Source organism: Drosophila busckii, chromosome X, assembly GCF_011750605.1.
Source record: "Drosophila busckii strain San Diego stock center, stock number 13000-0081.31 chromosome X, ASM1175060v1, whole genome shotgun sequence".
NCBI classification, from domain to species: Eukaryota; Metazoa; Arthropoda; class Insecta; order Diptera; family Drosophilidae; genus Drosophila; species Drosophila busckii.
The window spans coordinates 2,398,594-2,420,046 of record NC_046608.1 but is presented as its reverse complement, the minus strand read 5'-3'; the positions used below and the strand labels follow the sequence as shown (position 1 = coordinate 2,420,046).

Genomic DNA, 21,453 nt, shown 5'->3' with positions numbered 1-21,453 from the left:
GTTATAATGCTCTTAAGATGCCAAATTAGAATTAAGATAAAAGGTAATGCATACATTATACGTTAAATTAAAGCAGATAGTTCTCAACATGCCTCAAAGACTCAAGAATAGTAAGAAAAGAGAGAGCGCTGGAGTGTGCTACGGCAGAGATGTAAGAGTCGCAGATAGAACAAGATTCGAGCACGAGAACCATTTCTCACAGGTGACCTAATATACTCTTATTTGCCGTGCATATATGCTCAAATCTTATTATCAACGAAATAGCTTAATAACTCTATAAATATATAAACAAGAATTTTATATTAAATACTGAGCTGTTGAAATATAATATATGGAGGATAATTTTAAATTTAATTAATAAATTATGTAATTAGTCGACTACAAAATTTAGTTTTTTAGCTATAATTTCTTAGTGCGAATTTCATGGTAAATCGATAGTACAGTTTGTTATTGACAATATGTTTGGTTGCAGGCCCTTAATAAATGATTGTACATTTAGAAAATTGATAACACTAATCATAATTTATGTGCTATTCAATTATAAACAGTAAAATTATTACAACATATAATGCAAAAGCATATAATATTTGATTAAAATTTACAATTATACTAATTTTAGTGTGCTATTTCACGTTAATAATGATATTATACATACATTTATTACCATATTTTGAAGCCTTTTTATTAGGCCGAGACACTAAGATATAATTTTAAATTATCTTTGAAGAGGAGTTTGCGTTTGACATACAATTTTATTGTTAATTATTAGATCTAATTAAATTTATAGTCGGTTTTTGCTTGATATTGTTCGAAAACTTATGTTAAAGCTATTTCAAGTTGTTATTTGTTAAAGTTAAGCAAGTCTTAAACTCATTTAGAGCAATTTGCACTCGAAGCTTTAAGGCTCATCTATCTATAGAGCTGAACAATTAGCACTGCCTTCCGATGCGTACTTTATATGCCTTTCAAGCTTATTTCGCTTATTTATGTTGTTCATAGCTTGGCTAAATCTTTTTCATAATAAACAATTGCTAATTTATTTAACCCACTTGACCTTACCGCAAGCACCACAAGTTTTGCTTTCTCACCTTAAGCATTAATCGCTGCGAAGTTTCAAATTTACTTAATTTTTTCATTAGCAGCTTGGCTTAAAACTTAGCCTTAAGCTAAATGTTGCATACAAAACTAGTTCTGCTAATCTGTCAATTGCAAAATATAGCGCAAAAAACTATTTTGAAAAATTAATTATATAATAAGTCAACATTATTTTAGTGCTTGTTAGTTAATTGCAATAAAGCAGGCATTAATTAAAATCCGTTTTTAATTATTTCAAATATTATTTTTTGTTACATTTCATATGGCATATTTTATTATTGCGAAATTGATTTATTTAATCAGAGCATAACATTTTAAATTCCAGCATTTTTATATTAAGGGCCTGTAAAAAGGGCAAGGCAGAGCTTATACTCGAGTCGATTGAGCACACTTAGGCTGCCCATCTGTCCAGCTCTATGGCCAGTCAGAGACTACAGAGCTTCATATATAAATTTTCTTAAGTCGGCGTCACGTTCTTGTGCTGCTGAAGCTTAAATAGTAAATCTGATTGTAAAATGAAAAGCAAAACAATTGTACAACTTCATGCGATTAATAACAAATAAATGCGCAATTATGTTTGTTTAATTGTTATTCATTAATCATTAGTTCATGCATTAATTGCAAATAATCTAATTTCCATTGATTATGCTTACTTATGTATTAATTGATTGTTATGGAATCAAACTGCAAATCAAAGCAAATAAAAATATTAATATGCGCCTTAAAATATTTATGGCTTTGCTAAGTCTTAGGAGCTTAGTTTAATTGAAATGTACTAAAGCAACTTTGAAATACAAAATGAAATTTATTAAGTAAGTTACTAAAGTTGAAACGAAGTGCGCACAGCTAGTCGCTTTAGCTAGTGTTAAAATATATGAGTTAATTAGCATTTGGCGTTTACTAATTGGGCATGAGCGTGTATGAGCTGCATATGCAGTGCTAAACAAATTAACAACAGCTGCACTTGATGGCCACAAATGGATTTGGCCGGCCACAGCAGAAGTCTCAAGACTGTGAGTCGAGTCGAGTCGAGTCGTACGTGAGTGACAGAAATCTTGAGAAATATGCTGCCATTTGTTGATACCAAACACACAACATATCATATGAATGTCAAAGGGGCTGCTAAGGGGTGCGTGGGGGGGGTGAAAAGAAACAGTTGACTGCTTGGCTGGCTCTAACGAAATTTAATGCTCAGCGCATATGCGGCGTATACGCAATAAGCGTGAGCAACAACAGTTGTGTTGTTTGCGTATTTGCATATTTTTAATAAACTGCTCGCAAATCAACTGACGACAGAAGAAAAAGAAGAAGAAGAAGAAGAAGCAAGGGCAACAAGACATATTTGCTAAACAACAAGTGAGCCCAAGGCTTACACACACATGTGTGTGTGTGTGTGTGTGTTAAATAATAAAAGTTCTGCATGAGCGCAGGCAATTAGTTGTGCGTAGCTTTAGATTGGTTTAGATTTGGCTGAACAAAAATTGATGCATTTAAGCGTCTGCTCAATGCTCAATGCAACTTACAAATGTTTTAAACTTGTGCAACTTTTGCAGAACAAACTTTCAATTCCAGACACAGCGACTGAGACAGCGACAGAGACAGGGACTGAGACAAGGGCAAGGGGGCGCTGCTCTCTGATAACCGCGTGCTTAGCTCAAGCAGCGTTGGGCTGAGCACTGGGACGCACAATGGGAGCCGTTCTTGACAGCTTTAGCTTTGGCTTTGGCTTTGGCCATGTCTGAAGCAGCGACAAATCGGCATTCGGCAAGTACGTTAACTGCTGATCAAATACACTTCCGCTCGTTTATCTGTGTAAATATTTGAGCAGGCGAGCTAACAAGTTTACAGCAAGTACAACAATGAAACGAATTGAAAGAGCATCAAAAAGAAATAAAAAACGAAGACACACACCGAGGAACGAGGCAAAGAGGCAACGAGGCGACGACAATTTCAAAACTTGACACACAACTTTAGCAGCATCCAACCCAACCACCCCCCTACCACCCCCCAATTGTCAAGGCTCGCACACAGCCTGCAGCATTTGCTGCTGACACACACAATTGAATTGTTAAAGAGGGACGCTGCATAGGCGTACGAAAGTTAAAAAACAGTAGCAAACAAAAATAGCAGCAAGTCAGTTATGTGCGTCCCTCAAGCATTTGGCAGTGTCAACGTGACGTATGCTTAATACGGCAGCCAGTCAGCCTGGCACATCATAACAAATTGAAATAGACAAGCGGTCATTCAATCAGGCCAGCACCCAATCAGCCAATCAGCCAGCCAGCCCCATGAGCCAGTTAACTTACCTCCGCTGGGAATGTGTAACCCTCGACGCTGTGCTCGGAGCCAAATTGATCATTGAGTCCATAGTGCATGTGTATCTCATGGAAGCGATAGCGATACGATAATGGGCCGCCAGATATATTCACCGGCGTCTGCATGCCATCATAATTAGCCACAGTGTCATTGCCCGCCGTAAATATAACGCTATGGCCCGTATTGCTAATGATGCCGCTAATCTGAAAAATCAAATCAAATTTAGTTTGCACTTCCAATTGCAACTCGTTGCTTGGCACTTACTCGATGCTTATCAATGTGCATGGGGCGTAAATTGGGATCGAAGAGCAAGCGCTGCGGCTCCAAATTGACTGGCGACTGACGACGTCCTTTATTGCAGAGCGACCATTCCGGATTAATGAGACCCCAGAAAGCGGGACCTGCAATTAGCAAAAAATATAAAAGTTCATTACGGCGCTTAAGCTTGACCACAACTGCTCTAATGCTCTCTCTCACTCTCTCTCTCTCTCTCGCTCTCTCTCTCCCTCACTCTCTCTATTATTGTTTCAGTGTCAAATTGAGCCTGCCGCACAGCTGCAAGATTAATGCACAAAGCTTGCCAACTTTGCCACAAAACTATGCTAAAGTTTTTCACCCGCATATTTGCGCAGCTTTCAGTTTACCGCTGCACTCTATGTGTGTCTGTGTCTGTGTCTGTGTGTGTGTGTGTATTTTATAGCTGCTTTTATTTATAGTACAGCCGAACTTGCCCAAACTGACGCTTTTGGCACTCAAAATGCAGACATTCAAATTATTTGATAGCCATAGGTGTTGGCTCTGCTCTTGCTCCTCCTCTTGCCCTTGCTTTTGCCTTAGGTCAGCATATTTTCTTTTCTGCATTCGCTTTGCTTAACTAGTATTTGTTTTTATGCGCGTAGTCTTTGACTATTTTAATTGCATTCGTTTTGCTCAGCTGCGCTTTAACTTTATAATTATTAGTGTTAAATATTTGCAATGCAAAGCACTAAAATTTCATTTGAAATGCGCTCAATTTGCTCGTTTATATAGCATAACATATATATGCATATAATTCAGTCATTACTATAGCTTACAGCTCAAAGATTTTTGCCTACCAAATACGCCAGCAAAATGCAATTCAATTTACTTAAAGTTTTTGCTCAATTAAAATTAATGATAATAGTATTGAAATGTATTTAAACAAGCATAAAATAAATTTAGTAACGATCTTAAAACAGCAGTACTTTTTAGCTATATCAAATTATCCAAATGATTTGGGATTTATACGATTTGCGGTTTGAATTATGCTTAGGACGATTAAGTGAAGCAGCAGCTTATTATAGAATAAGTAAGAAAATAATCAATGTAGAAAGGAAGAAGCAAGAAGCAACGCATTTGTTTTAGCTTAACAATTAACAATTATATTAAATATTTGTAGTATATGTTTGCTCCAACTAAGAATTTCAGTATTAGCTAAAACTAAAGCATACATAGCTAATGAAAGTGCTTAAATGAATTTATGTAAAAAACTTTCAAAGGCTTAGCACTGTCTGATTGTCTGAATTTGCGCAAAAACTCACTTAGGATGGTTACAGGCTTCCTAACGGGACATTGTAGACCGCGTAAACATCTGCACAAACTAAAAATTGTGGACGATGCTTTATGCAGAGCACGACGAAACTCTAGAGCACCTACTGGAGGAGTGTCCTGCGCTCTGCAGACTCAGACTTAATCAGTTGGGGACTCATATCCTAGATACAAGACATATGAGGAACCTGAAACCAGGACAAATTTTGATATATCTGCACAAAATAGGGGAGTGGGAGGCACAATAGACCTTTTAGGTCGCAGCGCACTTTAGTCCATATAATAATAATAATAGCACTGCTAAAAATGATTTCAAATAAATCTATTTATCAATCAATCAATCGATTTCTTTGTTCTAAATTAAATGCTGACTATGAGCATAATATATTTGATAAATCTGTTGCTTGCTGCACAAAAGCTAATCACACTTAACGTTAAGCAAAGATTGTGCGTGTGTGTGTGTGTTGGTTTTTAAAGCTAAACAGTTTCGATTGCAGTTTGTGCAAAAGTTTTGGCTGAATGCGAGGAACAAGTTGTAAGGAATGGCTTTGCACTGGCTTCAGCTAAATGCGGTTAACGAGCTAAAGAGCAGACGAGAGAGTGCGCTTGGGGGTGGTGTTAGGGGGGGTGTGTGGAGCACCTTTACGTGTATTCTTCTCGTTTATTGAGCTGCTTGGGTAAGCTGATAATCTCTGGACTTAAAATCTATGCCAAGCGTTGCTGCTGCTGCTGCTGCTGCTGCTTCTGCTAACAGCAAGAACTGTTGCTGTTGTTTGAGTTGCAGGAATGCTTTGTTGACTGCACAAGCAGACAGAGAGCAGGAGAGAGTGAGATAAAGTACGTATACGTCACGTAGTACAGCAGGCTGCAAGGGGCAGTATCCGGGTAACTGTGGCATCAACACGTTTAAGCAGCGTCATATCGGCAAAAGCGGCATCAAACGCTTCAATCATAGATATGCCACGTACGCGCGTTTAAGCGATTGTTGACCTCAACAGACTGTGGCTATCTCTCTCGCACTCTCTCTCACTCTCTTGCAGGTGAAGGCACAGCTCAAGTCCATTAAATCGCGTGCTGCAGCGACGAGTCAATGAGGCAATTGCCAAACGATTTTAGCAGCCATTAACAACATTAGTGTTGCAAGTGGGGCATGCGGCAAGCGCATTACATAGACTGTCTCTTTCTCTTTCTGTCGCTCTCTCTCTCTCTCTCTTGAGCGCTCGATACGCTTTTATTTGGCTCGTTGCTCGTGCAAATCACGTTAAACCAGCGGCACGTTGGCCCCATTGCTGGCAGTTGATGCGCTTAAAACTGGCAACCACTGCTGCTGCTGCTGCTGCTGGTGCATCAACTACCCCACAAATCCAAAATTTCAATCCCATTGCGAATGGCAACCGGTAGCCCAGCCACTGCCACTGCCACTGCCACTGCCACTCATGTATGCAATGCTTATGCAAATTTATTTATGCCAAAGAGACACAAAGTTTGCCCGGATTTGGTTGCAATTTGTTGACAACACGTGTTACAACGTCAACGACTATGTAACACGCCCTCAGCCCTCAGCCCCCAGCCCCTGTAGGAGCAGCAGCCACAGCCCCAGCGCCAAGTGCGAGGCATTGCGCATTCTCAAGCTTTGTCAAGCGTCAAGCACCTTGAAGCGAGCGAAAGAGTTTTGCAAGTAGCAGCAAAACATGTGCAATGCTCATTTTCTTTTTGTTATATGTTTTACTTATAATTCTTCAATTAGCTGCGGAGCTATTTAAAAAAAATAAAAAATGTAGCATACTTTTGCGTGCGCATTATATTCTATTTTTTATACGCTTACAAACCAAATGTTGTTGGGTATCTTTGCTGGCGAGCATAGCTTTAGCTTGCTATTTTTTTGTGCCTCGCCAACTGGCTGCAAATCCAATTGGAAATTCAAAGCACTTGAACTTATTTATGCATTTGTCTTGTGCAAATGGCGGCGCCTTCAGCAGCTGCGTGCCACAAACACACACACACACACACACATAGAGAGAAAGAGAGAGAAAGAGAGAGAGAGAGAGTGAGAGAGAGAGTGCGGCAGCTGCTTGCTCTTGTCTCTTGTCTCTAATGAGATTAAGACGAACGTCCCTGAGCTTGGGCTTAGCTGCTGCGTCTGCTTGGACTGGTCGCTGTGCCGTCTGTGCCGTAATCTGCTGGGACCCACTTGCCTGTGACACATTGGTTGCCTATATCTCAAACAGTGCAGCGCAGCGCAGACCAGACCCAGTAGCAGTCGCTTGTGATCAGCTTTGTCTGCCGACTTCGCTCACTTGACAGCTTGCAAATCGGCTGGCGTTTACTTTAACTACAACAAAAGCAGCAGCAGCAGCAGCAGCACAAGCAAAATAACTGTTCGAGCATGTCGCGCGCTGCTTGCAACAGTTGCAACAGTTTCAGCTTGAGCGGCAGCAGCAATCGGCAGCACTTGGGAGCGCTTGTTGTGTGGCAGGTGCAAGAGCCAAAAAGTATGCGACATTTATTTCACGCCAACTTTGTTGCACACACACACACACTTAGAGCTGAATGGCTGCTAAGAGTCTGTTGCTTGTTATTGCTGCTGTTGCTGTTGCTGCTGCTGCTGCTGCTGCGACGGGCATGAGCTTTGATTAAAATTTACTTTGTTGTTTGGCATTTTTGAACATGCAGCAACGTGTGTGTGTGTGTGTGTGTGTGTGTGTGTGTGTGTGTGTGTGTGTGTTGTACGGTGTTGTGTGTGTGTGTGTGTGTGTGTGTGTGTGTGTGTGCGCAGCAGAAAAAGGCAAAACATTTTGCCAAGCAAATGATGCAATAGCAAATTAGTAGCCAAACATAGTTCGCAATGGCATTGGCATGGAATGCTCCAAGTTACTTACCCGATATGCCATCGTAGGTCCACCATTCCTCCCAACTAACTGCGTGCAGAACTGCAAGTAGAACGAAAAACAATAAGCATTATTTATTTATGCATAAATCTTAAAAGCGCAAGACAAAAACACAGCAAGAGCGAGACAGAGTCACTTGCTTAGAGCAAAAAACGTTGGCAAGTTTAATATACATTTCAATTTCAGCTAAAAGATACAAAAAAGAAATATGCTTAAATTTATGGCTGCACTTTGAGGCAAGTGAAGTTACAGTGAAGCCTGCTATGCGTGACGAATGGCAAAAAACAGACAATTCATTTCAGAAATATAAAACTCATCGCTTGTATAACATTCTGAGCATTAGGCTAGCTATAATTGTATTACCATAAATTCTGCGCTTAAGTTTTCTCGCAAATGCTTCGTTTATTAGCAATAAAATATTAGTTAGTTATAATTTGATTTAAATATGAATTTGACATTCTGCTTCAAACCTTTTAGGCGATTATTTATTTATTTATTTAATGTCAACTATGAACAGTCGACGATAAAAGAATTAAAAATTTAAAATTAAATTTAAAGGGATTTGCAATTTAGTTTTGGGTTTTTAAATTTGAATAAACTTATAGATTGGGAGTGTTAAACAGATCCAACATTCGTTGCAAGGCAAAACCCAATCAGGTCTGCTCAAAACTATTCAAATGTACTCCAAACAATAACAAAATATTTTGTATTAAAAGCATTTGTTGCATTTTGTTAGCAGCGCAAAGAATTTTTGAACAATTCAATATTTTAAACGTAGCAAATTAATCATAACTGCTCAAGGTCGATTCGGTTTAGCATTGCTTTCAACACTATCGAACATCGGTGAACGAAGAGCAAATAAAACGTACATACTACATATTATAATGAAAATAAGACTTAATATTTTCGTAGCACATTAAGTTTATTTATATCTGTTGGCGTTCTTCGCATTTCCAGGGCTTAGCCGCCTTTTCTTATTAGAGCTAACAGCGAAACTTAAAACTGGCATGCAACATGATCGTATTGGTATATCGATAACAATCAGCACATTATAATTTTTAAATTTTATTAGCATTATTAAGCTGAATAGAATTTATTACTACATGTAATGAGTTAAGTTGCTCCACAAGCTTTGAAACAAAAGCAAATGAAAATAAACTCATATCTATTTTAATTATTTGCTAGTGCTTGTGTAAAATTATTTGCTTATTGTGCTGAGCAGTTAATGCCAACTTCTGTTGTTATTAATTAAATAATTAACTTTGGCTTGAGGCTGGAAATGAAAAAGAAAATGCTGCGACTCAAGCGCTCAATTTGCAGCTGCATTGGTAAGCTGCAAGCTGCAGCTTGAGGCAACAAAGGAGCATTGCAACTTCAAGCCTACTTACACACACACACACACACACACACACTGAGAGACAAAGACAGTCAAAGAACAGCGCAAAGCCGGGCAAGAGAATTCTTCCACAGTGTAACCCGCTTGTCGTACGAGGCGACTAAAGGGTTAGGAAAACGGAGTTGGTCGTGCCACAATTGGTGCCTTACAACGGAAAGATCTGTCTGCCCCTGACTTGGTAGAGGCTAGATCGACTCCACTTGCAGCACGACAAGCAGCTCGCTACCGCCGACCATTAGCATCAGGTATCTCCCGGGAGGCTCGTTGGACAACCGTCCAAGGGGCTAGCCAAAGCGAGAAGGAAAATACAGTCTGGCAGTAAGACTTTAAATAAATGCTATGGGTGATTCCCCAGAAACAATTAATCAATATGGAAGGTCTTACAAAGTCCAACCTTTACGTGCAGGAGCGGATCCCCAGTACCGCGACTTGGAGCCGGCGTGAGCAAGCGGGCCCCCGCGTCGTCGTCATCTCTGGACCGCAATGCTCCAGTGGTGGCTAACTTGGCCACTGAAGCAGATATTGTTACAAGCATGAAGCAGCGATTGAAAGGGCTGGAAGGGAGGTTTATAGTCCCGAGCCCATGCCGAGTCAAAAACAAAAAAAAAAAAAAGCGAGTAGGAAAATTTCCAGGTCCCCAAATAAGGCACAGAGTCCAATGGTACTTACCCCAACCCAACTGCCTCCCACAATGGACAGTGGCGAGAAACTCGTGGAGATTGAGAAGAATAACCCAAAGATTTTTGCGCTGCTAGGATCCAAAATAATGGAGCATAGTAAGATACTGGAAGGCCGTCGCTCTATCCATCAGCCCATGAGGGATTTGAAAGACGGTATCATGAAGGCATACACCGCAGTAGAAGAGGAGCTGGCAACGGCAATAGTAAGAACTCAGAAGCCAGGCGAGGGCAAGCGGACCAGGGGTGAAAGAGGTGAGCAGGCCTCACCGCCTCCCGGACCCAAGAAGATAAGAGGGCAACGAACACAGGAGCCGGTAAATATGATAATAGAGAAAACCGTTACCCAACGGCCAGCCCAAAAGGCTAAACCAGAGTGAAAATGGGAAAAAGTTGTAAAGAAGTCAAGGCGGGAAATAACATTTCCTACGCCGACATACTACGGTCGGTAAAAGCCGAACCGAAGCTGAAGGACCTCGCGCAGCATGTGAGAGGCACTCGGAAGACGGCAAAGGGCGAACTGCTCTTTGAGGTTTCAAAGACAGCAGACCCAAAGACTAGGTCATATCCGAGGCAGTGCAGGACTTCTTGGGGTCCAAAGTCGAAGTAGGCACTAACGGAGAGGTAGCAACTAGTAGAAGTAAAGGATATTGACGAAGTACACCGAGAAGAACTATTGGAAGCCATGATTATCCAGTTTGGCGAGGTCAGTATCACGAGATCTAGCATTGTCTCGTATAGGAAGGCCTATGGAGGCACGCAAACTGCTACATTGCAGATCCCCACGGAACTCAGTTGAATTAAGCTAGCAGAAGCAGGCCAAGGGATGGAGAGTAGGATGGGATATGCCGGATACGGAGGAAAAGTTGCAACCAATCCGTTGCTTCAGTGCATGGAGTTTTGGGACACGTCGCCAGCAGATGCACGGCAGACAACGACTGCAAACAAACGTGCTTCCACTGCGGGGGCATCGGTCACCAAGCCAAAGTATGTACGAAGAACGCAAGGTGCATACTCTGTGTCAGGAAAGGAGAGGCGGTAGTGGATCACCCGGCTAACAGTGCTAGGTGCCCATTCCTGAAAAAAGCGCTGAGCTTGACCAAGAGAAAATGACAAGGTTTTGCCAGCTAAACTTGAATCACTGCGAAGCAGCACAAGACCTCCTTACACAGAGGATAATAGAAGAGCGGGCTGAAGTAGCTATACTTAGTGAGCCATACCGTATTAAACCGTCGAATACGTGGGCAGGGGACCTGCTGCGCAAGGCGGCGGTGTGGAGCTGTGGTCGACGAGCAACCCCACCTACGGAGACCATGGCCCAAAAAGGCTTTGTGCGTGTCCGAGTAGACGGAATATATGTATATAGCTGCTACTTAGCCCCATCGCTTACGATGGAGGACTATAGACGCACTAGTGCAGGATGCACGGGACAAAACCCCATGTCTAATCGCTGGTGACTTCAACGCATGGGCGACCGACTGGGGCAGTTCCAGCACAAATTCAAGGGGGCGTACAGTCCTTGATGCTTTTGCGGTACTTGACGTTGTTCTCCTCAACAAAGGAAAAGTAAACACATTTAGCAAAGGAGCTGCAGGGTCCATAGTCGACCTTACATTCATAAGCAGCGCACTGGTTCCAAGAACAACATGGAAGGTTCTGCACGTCGTATACCTCATAGTGACCATCTAGCCATTCATGACGGAGATTCATAGGAATCCTACAGACACATTACCCCACACATTGAGTCGGTACCGAGCAGACACCTCTTAGACAAGGACATGTTTGAATACATGCTCCAAGATAGAGATATTAGCGGCAGCTGCCACGGAGATGGTCGGCGCAACTTATGGGAAAGCATAACGCAGGCATGTGACGCGTCAATGAAAATGACGGGAAACGGGTCGAGACGACAGCCTGTATACTGGTGGTGTCAGGACATTGTTCGAGGCCCGCAGAGAATGCTTTCAGGGCAAGGCGTTCCTACCAAAGAGCTTCGCCAGAGTTGCCAAAAGGAACCAGACCGCGGGGCTAGATGCTTATCCAACAACACACGACGTTTCAGTAGGAAAAGACGCATCCTAAAGAAGCTCATTAAGGATAGAAAAAAGGAGGCTTTTTCTAGAGCTCTGCGACCAGGCAGACGAGGACCTCCTGGGAGGAAAGCATATAAAGCTGGACGATGAAGAAGCTGCATGCTTTTAGGCCAGCCAGTCCAACGTGCCCCGTAATACTAGCGGAGCATAGTGGAAACACCTATTTCCGCACTCGTTCCCCTTGAGGACCGGATGATAGGATGGAGAGCGTAAACTGGAGAGCGACACCGTTTGAGGCACGTAACCTGAGGATGAGATCTTGGCGGCAGCAAGCCGAATGAAACCAGGGAAAGCACCGGGCCCAGATGCAGTACCAAGTGTGGCCATAAAAAAAGGCACTCGAAGCCCAGCCAAACTACTTCGCCACTACATTCAGTAGATGTATACTGGAGGGAGTGTTCCCGACAACATGGAAGAAACAGGACCTGGTTCTAATACCAAAAGGAAGTAAGCCACCAGAAGACCCTTCAGGCTACAGACCTATTTGTCTGCTTGACAGCTGTAGGCAAGGCTTTAGAAAGGGTACTATGCACGAGGCTGAATGCAGAGATTGACAGAGCGGGGGGCCTATCTGAATACCAGTTTGGATTCAGGAAAAGCTCGCTCCACAAGATTAGCCATACAAGAGGTGGGCAGACCTGGCAAAAAAGGCCATTGATGGAGAACGCTGGCTGTGGTGGCACCAAGGAGTACTGCCTAGTGGTGACGCTAGATGTTAAAGAATGCGTTTAAATTCAGCGAGCTGGCAATAACATTATGCAATGTCTAAGCCAACCAGAAGGATAGACCACATACCTGGTTCAGAATTATAGGGGACTACCTTAAGAAATAGAACGTTACTCTACAAAAACCAAGGAGGGGACAAAAAGCTATACAGTTACGGGAGGTGTTCCACAGGGCTCGGTACTTCAGACCGACACTCTGGAATTCTAATGTATGACGGCATTCCTCCAGACTGAGACTCCCTTACAGGTGTTAAGATGATTGGCTTTGCAGACGACGTAGCGATCGTGACAGTAGCCAAACACCTAAGAGAAATAGAAAAGAACACCAACACGGCAATTATTCAAGCGCAAGAATGGCTCGCCAACGCAGGGTTAAGCTTGGCCTGAAGCATAAGACAGAAGCGGTGCTAATAAGCTCAAGGAAAGCAAGTTGAGAGGGTGAACCTGACGGTAGGTGATACCGTAATAACGTCCCGCCCACAACATTAAGATACCTAGGAGTGATTAATAGATCACAGACTATCCTATAGAGCTCACCTTAAAATAACTTCTGACAAAGTCTCGGTAGCATGTGCAGCACTTGCGCGAATCATGCACAATACGAGAGGCCCAAAGGAACTGCGGCGAAGATTGCTAAGTGGTGTGGTTCGGTCCATAACGACGTACGCTGCGCCTATATGGGCAGAAGCAGTATGTAACAAAACCTACATAAAGGAAATACGAGCAATATACAGGACATGCGCGCTGAGAATTATTAGCACGTTCCGAACGGTTTCGGGAGAAGCAGCGGAGGTCCTTTCAGGGCTGACGCCCTTCGATATCCACGTACGCGAGCTTGTTCGCAATGGAAACGCCGAAAGTGGAAACAAAGAGATGAGTAGGCAGATCGCCCTAAGTGAATGGCAAGGCAGATGGCAAGTAGCGGAAAAAGGCGCATGGACACGAAATCTCATCCCGGATGTCAGGGAATGGGTGACTAGGAAGCACGGGATGACCAACTTTTATCTGACGCAGGTTCTGAGCGGCCACGGCTGCTTTAGAGCCTATCTTTTTAGATTTAAACATGAGAATGACCCATCATGTCCCAGTTGTGGACCTGAGTATCTGGAAGACGCTGAACACGTTCTTTTCAGCTGCCCGAGGTTCAGCCCAGAAAGAGCGCATCTGGAAACTACATATGGAGAACCACCGACGCCAACGAACTTCGTGAAGAATATGCTGATGAGCATAGAAAACTGGAGAGCGGCAGACAAAATGGCTAACATTGTCATGAGGAAGTTGAGACGGGAAGAAGAAAACCGCAGAGCCGAAGACGGCCGATAAGGCCATGCCCCCCGCTGAAAGTGATACTTTAGCGGTTGCGTTCTCCGAGACCGGTGGTCGGCTACCGAGGAAAAGGGAGACAAAACAGGGGTCAGCCCTGATTTCGCAAGGGCCTCTTGAACACTCTGCGGAGCGTCAACGTCCTTGTTTAAAAAAAAAAAAAAAAAAAAAATAAAAAAAAAAAATCTCGCTAAGAGACAAAGACAGTCAAAGAACAGCGCAAAGCAAGCCACAGAAACTCCAGTCATTGTGTCTTTTCTCTCGCTCTCGCTCAACTCTTTGCTTTGCGCTTTTATTTTTCAATGCTTAACAGTCCTTGCACACATACAAAACAAAGCCATACATACATATGCACACCTATAAGCATATATATACATATATAACTCTTGAAATGATTTTTGCTTACTTGCCTTTTAATTTTTTGTGATTTTGTTCTTTTGCGCGCGCTGTAAATTTACTTCCGTCACTTGTTAACTTTAACATTCATCGACAGTTTTTTGTGCGCTCTACGCTTGTCCCTGCCGCCTTTTTGCCAAGCGCCAAAAGCACTTTGTTATTTTGACAACCGACAAAAAAGAGCGCGGGGGCGCAACACCCAACGCCCAACGCCTTTGGCCACAGCCCACACTCCCCCTCACCCCGGCCCACAATTGTTGTGTGGCACTGCCGTAGCGGGATTCAAATCAAAGTCAAGAAACGTCGAGTCATTAAAAAGCGTTGCCCATTTCAGTTCGCCTCGCCTCGCGTCGCACAAAGTGCAATTGCTAAATGCAATTCAGTCGAAATACACTTTGCTCCAAGGTGCGCACGCTATTGAAAGCTGTTTGCCATAAAAACCACTCAAACTTAAATTTAAGAACAAAATATGCATAATGGATTATAGCAAATAAACTGAGTTAACACAAAACGATTCCGCACACAACAAAAACGTATACTTAATATTTTTATTTTACCAAAATCAATCAAATTAAATTTTTAAATATTATAAAATACAAGCAAAATATGCATATAAGAATTACAATAAATTTAAAGCTAAGTAAACACAAAACGATTCCGAACAAAACAAGTACGTATACTTAATATTTTTATTTTGCCAATATCAGTCAAATTAAATTTTAAGAAATTACTTGACAAAATATGCATTTTAGAATAATAATAATTAAGAATTATTAGATTTAGCTTGCACAAATCGACGTATACTTAATATTTTCCATTTATTTGTAGCGATTTTTATTAGAAGAAAAACGAATTGTTTTTAATTATAGTAAGCTTGAAATTTTAAACTTAAATTGTACTTAATCTTTCGATTTGATTTGATTTGATTTCTCTTAAAAGCCAAACTTAATATGAAAACTAATCGTGCCTTGAAAACACATGAAGAACTTCAAATAAGTTTCGAAGCCAAAGGCAAAGGCTTGTCGACTCTTTCAGCGTTAATAACAATGCGCGTAACAAACATTTTAGTTGCAAAGTCATGGGCAATGATTGAAATTAATGGATTTGTAAATGCTCAGCGTCATTGCTGCGCCAACACTGAAGGATTGTGGGCGGGCGGACATCAAGGACGAAAGCAAACCGACAAATTGTTGCGCTACACACGTCAAGCTAAAAATTGTGAGATTTACATAGAGCGAACTGCGCGATTGGGTTGAAGTCTAATTTCGCTTTAAGTTTAGTGTGCTGGAAATCCATTGGACGTTCCATAAATGTCCTTGCCACGTTTCGACTAAACGGTGTTCCCTGCTTGTTGGCCATTTTTATGGCCAGAAGTGCAGAGCGTAACAAACAGCGAAAACAAACAAAAAATAAATAAACATGAAACAGCAACAGAAACAGCAGAACAGAAAAACTTTCATTGCGCCATTTGAAAGTTATTAGCGCGCTGAGCGCTGCAGCAACAAATGCATTTGAGTCTGCTGTTGAATACTTAGTTAAGCGGAAATTAATGATAATGTTCTTGCAACGACTTTAAAGAGTCAACTGAGCGTTAGCTACAGCTAAGGATAATTGCTTTGACAGCAAAGTTAAATATACATTCATAAATATATATACGATTGAATAGAAAGTCTTTGAGTTTTCCAAATCCTAGGGACATAAACTTGAAGCTGAAGAGCCCAGCATTATATTATTATTTATTATAATATATCGACTTGAAACAGACGATTTTAAATACTGAAAATCATAATAAGCTTCAAATTAAATTTAGTTTCGCATATTAGAAAACACATCGCTTACAATATAAAAATTGGGCAACAAAAGATTGAGCCACGCATAGCGTCTGTTAACAATTAATGTTTGGCAGTTACTAAACAAATAATTTTATTCAGTTTAATTACAAACGATTTGTCTTTAAAGTATTTGCAGTACAAATTGCATGCGAAAGCAAAATAATGATTGCGCTTAGTGAAACAAATAAAAATGCAAGCAAGGTGCAAAAACATGTGACTTATTAAAATTGATGCAGCACCCCACTCACTGAATGCTTAAGCGTCGACAGTCGATACGCAACTGAACTGCTGGGAGCTGCGCTCAGCTGCTTTATCTAACAGCCTCTCACTCTCAGCGCTCTTCGTTCGTAGCTTAGCGACAGAAGCAGCGCTATAAGCACCGTTACGTTCATAGCGAGGGCAGCGCTGCTCGCATCATTTCGTTCGTAGCGCGCGATCGCTTGGTGAGCTGCGAGAGCGAGAGCGTCGCTGCTGAGAGAGCGCAGCCAGACAATGTGCGTGGGCTTTGTTGACTGCGACTGCGACTGCGACTGCATCGAAGCTGAGCGAGGGAACAAAGCTAAGCAGCAACTGATTTAAGCTAAATTGTTTTGCTAACTTGAAGAGCAACTTAGTTGTTGATTTGTTCACTAAGTTTAGGAACAATTCAATAATTCTGAACCATACTTGTGATTTATATTTGTACTCCAAGTATTTAAAATACAAAGCGTTTGTAATATGAATAAAACATTTATTTATAAGCTTACATTGAACATAAAAATCCAAACGCTATTTAAAACTTAAGATGTAAAATAAGATTAAGCTTATTAACTTTCATTGAGGTTTACTTTGACTTTGAATAAGTAGTTTATTATTCAATTTATGCTCTAGAAAGCTAAGACAGCTTATAAAAAATTCGGAAAAGATTCTAATTAATTAGAAAAGAAATTATTGCAATATAATTTTATTATAATTTGTGTTTTAATATTATTTAATTATCTTGCGAGCAGCTTAATAAGTCTTATTTCTTGATATTGGAATGCGATCTGAACTGACTGAACTGAAAATGAATAAACTAGCAAATTACTTTGCTTACCAATTACTGAACGATTGAACTTTTTCAATTGAACAAAAATAAACAACTCCATAGGTTAGATTACTACAAAATAACAGTTAGCGTAATAGTCACATTAAATACTGTATATATTAAGAATGAGGAATAAGAGCTTGTTATTTCAATGTATGCCACTTAAATCTTTCTTGGCCTAAAGCAGCGGATGAGTGAGAATGTGAGAGCAAGAGTTGTGTTATAAATAAATAATTAAATATTAAATGCATTGAGTGCTTCAAAATGGAATTTATCTATAAATGCTCAACATTTAAATTGCTGCTAGTCGACTTTAAGGCGCATTGGAGTGCTCGGCTGACTCAGTTGGCCCCAAGTACACGAGTCTTTGTCTACACGGTCAGTGCCCCAACATTAGCAGACTTTGTAGCCTGGCCTAGAACAATCATAAAAGGCAACAAAATGCTTAACAAATTTTTATAGTTCTCTGCACAACGACAAATGGCACAGTTACTGTTGCTGTTGCTGTTGCTGTTTCTGTTCTGGACCTTATGTTTCGCCTTGCCACCGACACAGCAACAACAACAACAACAAGAACGAAGCAGCAGGTCAAAGCTCATGTCTGATGTCTGGGGTTGTCTGGCTTTTGGTTTGTGGTTGTCGCTTTTGTGGCTGCTGCTGTTGCTGTTGTTGTTGCTGTTGCTATTGTTGTTGATTTTATTTTGCTGCTGTCGCGCCTTTTACTATTAATTACAAATGAAATTTCCTTATCATTTGTTTGTCGCCCCTGACAACTTTGCGCGCTGTTCTGTCTGTCTCGCTACTCGCTGCGCGCGCTACTCGCTACTTTAAAGCCAATAAGCTGAAATATTTGTCACTAATTGCTGTTGGCCCGTTACTGTTATTGGCTCTGCGTGCTAATTGTTCTAATCGTTGCCTGTCAGCTTTTATGACTTTCAATTTCGATGCTGTTTGGTTTTTTCGCTACGCTTGTCACTCACACCCTGTGTGACAACTACAGGGTGCTCAACAGTCCATTTGTAGTAGCAGCTCGTGTTTGCTCTTAATATTTGTTTGTTGTCGTCGTCGTCGTCATCGCATTTAAAAACACGTAAACATGCCAAAGAGTCGCCAGCCATATCACTTGCCCAGTCTAAGACTCTGGCATATGCCTGGCGCGCCCTTGGCCATAATAGCAGTCAGCACAGCAACAACCACAGCAGCGAGTTGGACTGGAAAAAGGATTGACGTGCGCATTTTAGTCACGCTGTCATGGGCTTCGCCTTTTGCCATTTTAGCTGATTGTTTTTTTTTTCGTGCTTGCTTTTTACAAAACTTACGAATGCACGCCATGTCACCAGGACTCGCTTGTCTGTGTGCTGTGCCTCTAACTTGGCTCGAACTCGCTCTCTGCTGTGTGTGTAACATAATATTTTGTTTATGTTTGCCCAATTTGATTATATCTATCACTATCACTAACCAAGCGAACAACCGAACCTATGACACGACCCATATGCAAATTTATATATATTCCATATGCTCATGCTGTGCCCATAGCCCATAGCCCATAGCCCATAGCCCATAGCCCATAAGGCTGTAATATGAGCGACACCAACGCGTCAAGCTGACATATTAAATTCTTATAGAGTATGACAACATTTTGTCTTTAGATTTATTTGAAATTCAATTAAATGTAGGCTTCAAAAAAAATATTCAGTTTCATTCAATGCAATTATTTGGCTTACGATAATTAAATAATATATTAGCATAAGCAGTTACTTGCTTTATATTATTAATTTTTTATATAACAAGTCCAATCCAATTTTAATTCACATTCGATAAAACATAATTGCAAAATATTTAAAGTGTTGAGCTTTCGAATCACCCAATAATGGCCTCTCTTCCAACTTAATATAATACTTACTATACTGCTTGTGATAAAATACTGAAATATATTTTTAATTATAAAGAAATTTAAATTTCATTATTATTTGCATTATTTAAGTCTATACAATAAAAAGCTTAACCACTATTAAAAATATGTTGTTTTTTTCCTTTTAAATATCTCGGAAATCACAGCTCTCATTTTGTAACGAATTAATCAAAGAATTTTCCTGTAGCAGCTTTTCGCTGTTTTGATTGATCAACTCCAAGTATAAAAAAAAGTTTGCGCCGATTTAATTTTTATAATTTAGCAGCCAAGAATTAACTTTATCTCAAAACTTATAGCATAAAGCATATGCTAACTAGAAGTTATGTTCAAGATAATACTAAATATAGATATAATTTTTTAATTATCATAATTCTGGCGAAATGAAATCGATTGAACTGAATTAGTGAATTAATCAAGGGAAAACTTAGTCTGGCATTTGAATAGCTCAGCTCTGCTTATTCCATTGCAAGCTCTCACTTATATATGTGCGCAATAAGGGACAATGCTGAGTAGATATATATATAGACGTGTTGGCTTAACTGATCCATCAATTTGTGTTCGAACTATTAAGGCTCCACTCCATTTGCTTGGCAACGAGTGCAATTCATTTGCTTGGTTTATTAGTTTTCATTGCGCGGCTTCTACCACCGCAAGCAGCCAGCGCTGGGGACACAGTTAGCCAAAGCTATATGCAAATTACCAAGTGTACTTATAGTGGGTGGAATGGAGAGGGGGGGAGGGGGGTGGAACGAACATACGCAGCAATAGGGCCGTGCCTTAAAAACGCAAACAAGTGAAAGCTTTCAATCAATGTCGCTCGGTCGCTTGGCTCGCGTCTATGTGAATCACACCCCCCCAAACAACCAACCAACCAACCAACCACCCAGCCACCACCCACTCGGCGCATTTGACGCCCCTCTATTTGTTGGTTAGCGGCAGCTTTATGTGCTCACTCGCTCGTTGGCTTTTAATTTCTATCGCAACGCTTTTTCAAGTGACCAGCAGCCATTGTCCATCGAGTTCAGCCTGAGCTGAAGCTACAGAGCCTAGAGCCTGAGTGCAGAGAGTCCAGAGTCCAGAGTCCAGAGCCGCAGCCTTAGCCACACCTTGTTCTTTGATTTTTATGGAGTTGCGTTTACGCTGGGCCGCGCCTTTGTTGTTTAGCCACCAACACAATCAAGTTGCCGCAACTTTAACCCCCCCCCCCCCCCCCCCACAGAAGCCAGTCTCACTACTTATCACGTTACAGCTTTGCCCATGCCTCCCGCTCCGCCCACTCCCTGCAATTTGCTGGCTAATGGTAAATGCCATTTCAATTACGTACACAACACTAAAATTTTATGCAGCCTGTCGCCGCTTTTTTCTTTGTGCTTCTATTCGCTTTATTGCTTTTTACTTTTTACTTTTCGATTTCCATTTGCATTTGCATTTGCGCTTTAAGTGCATTTGTGCAACACACGTTGAAGTGCCGCATGCGGCTTGTGGCAACAAAAATCCATGCATGGTTAAATTCATTTCGAAAAAAAAACGAAATAGAGGGAAATACTTCTATTAACCAGAGCAGCTGCTGTAAACTTGATACAGTTGGGTAAATGAAAAGAAATCCTAATGCGCAACACAAATTTAAATATAAAGCGTCAAAAGTCTGTGTTCCAGCACGCTCAAGCTCAAGTTGAAGCTGCAGCAACAAAAACAGCAACAAAAACTAGCAGTAAGCGCATGCAAATTTAGCGCAGCCAACTTTTAAATACACTTTATATGTTAAATATTGTTTTTCTCGATTTGCTGGGTAGGTTTAATAACAATAAGCTGCGTGGAGCTTAAAAGCAGCCATATGCCAAATTCGATAGCTTTAGCTTGCATAGTCTGTGAGTTTTCGTTGCTCATACAGACGCACAGACAGACGAAATTGCGTATTTTTCGTTTTAGCAACTCGGCTGGACTTGCTGATCAAGCATATATATATACTACGCCTTATACTAACTGTTACATACATTGCATACAACTTGTCGATACCCGCTGCCAAATAACAAAGTGTATAATAACAGAGAAGCAGCAAAATATTAGAAAAAGTAACAAATGACTTGATGTCTGAGCCGAGAATGCTTAGAGACCTGAGCACTGCACTCACTACTCAGCGCAAGAGCAACTTGTTGGGCGGATGGGCG

General features: G+C 41.1%; 1 protein-coding gene across 1 annotated transcript in view; it reads right to left on the bottom strand.

The window, feature by feature from the left end:
- LOC108604959 (carbonic anhydrase-related protein 10) overlaps positions 1-21,453 on the bottom strand; it is a 47,183-nt gene that overhangs the window by 12,210 nt on the left and 13,520 nt on the right. Inside the window, exons 2-4 of the mRNA XM_017994529.2 lie at positions 7,857-7,907; positions 3,676-3,812; positions 3,402-3,614 (exon numbers count right to left, since the gene is read on the bottom strand). Of these exons, the coding sequence (XP_017850018.1) occupies positions 3,402-3,614; positions 3,676-3,812; positions 7,857-7,907 (401 nt within the window). The remainder of the gene's footprint in view (positions 1-3,401; positions 3,615-3,675; positions 3,813-7,856; positions 7,908-21,453) is intronic.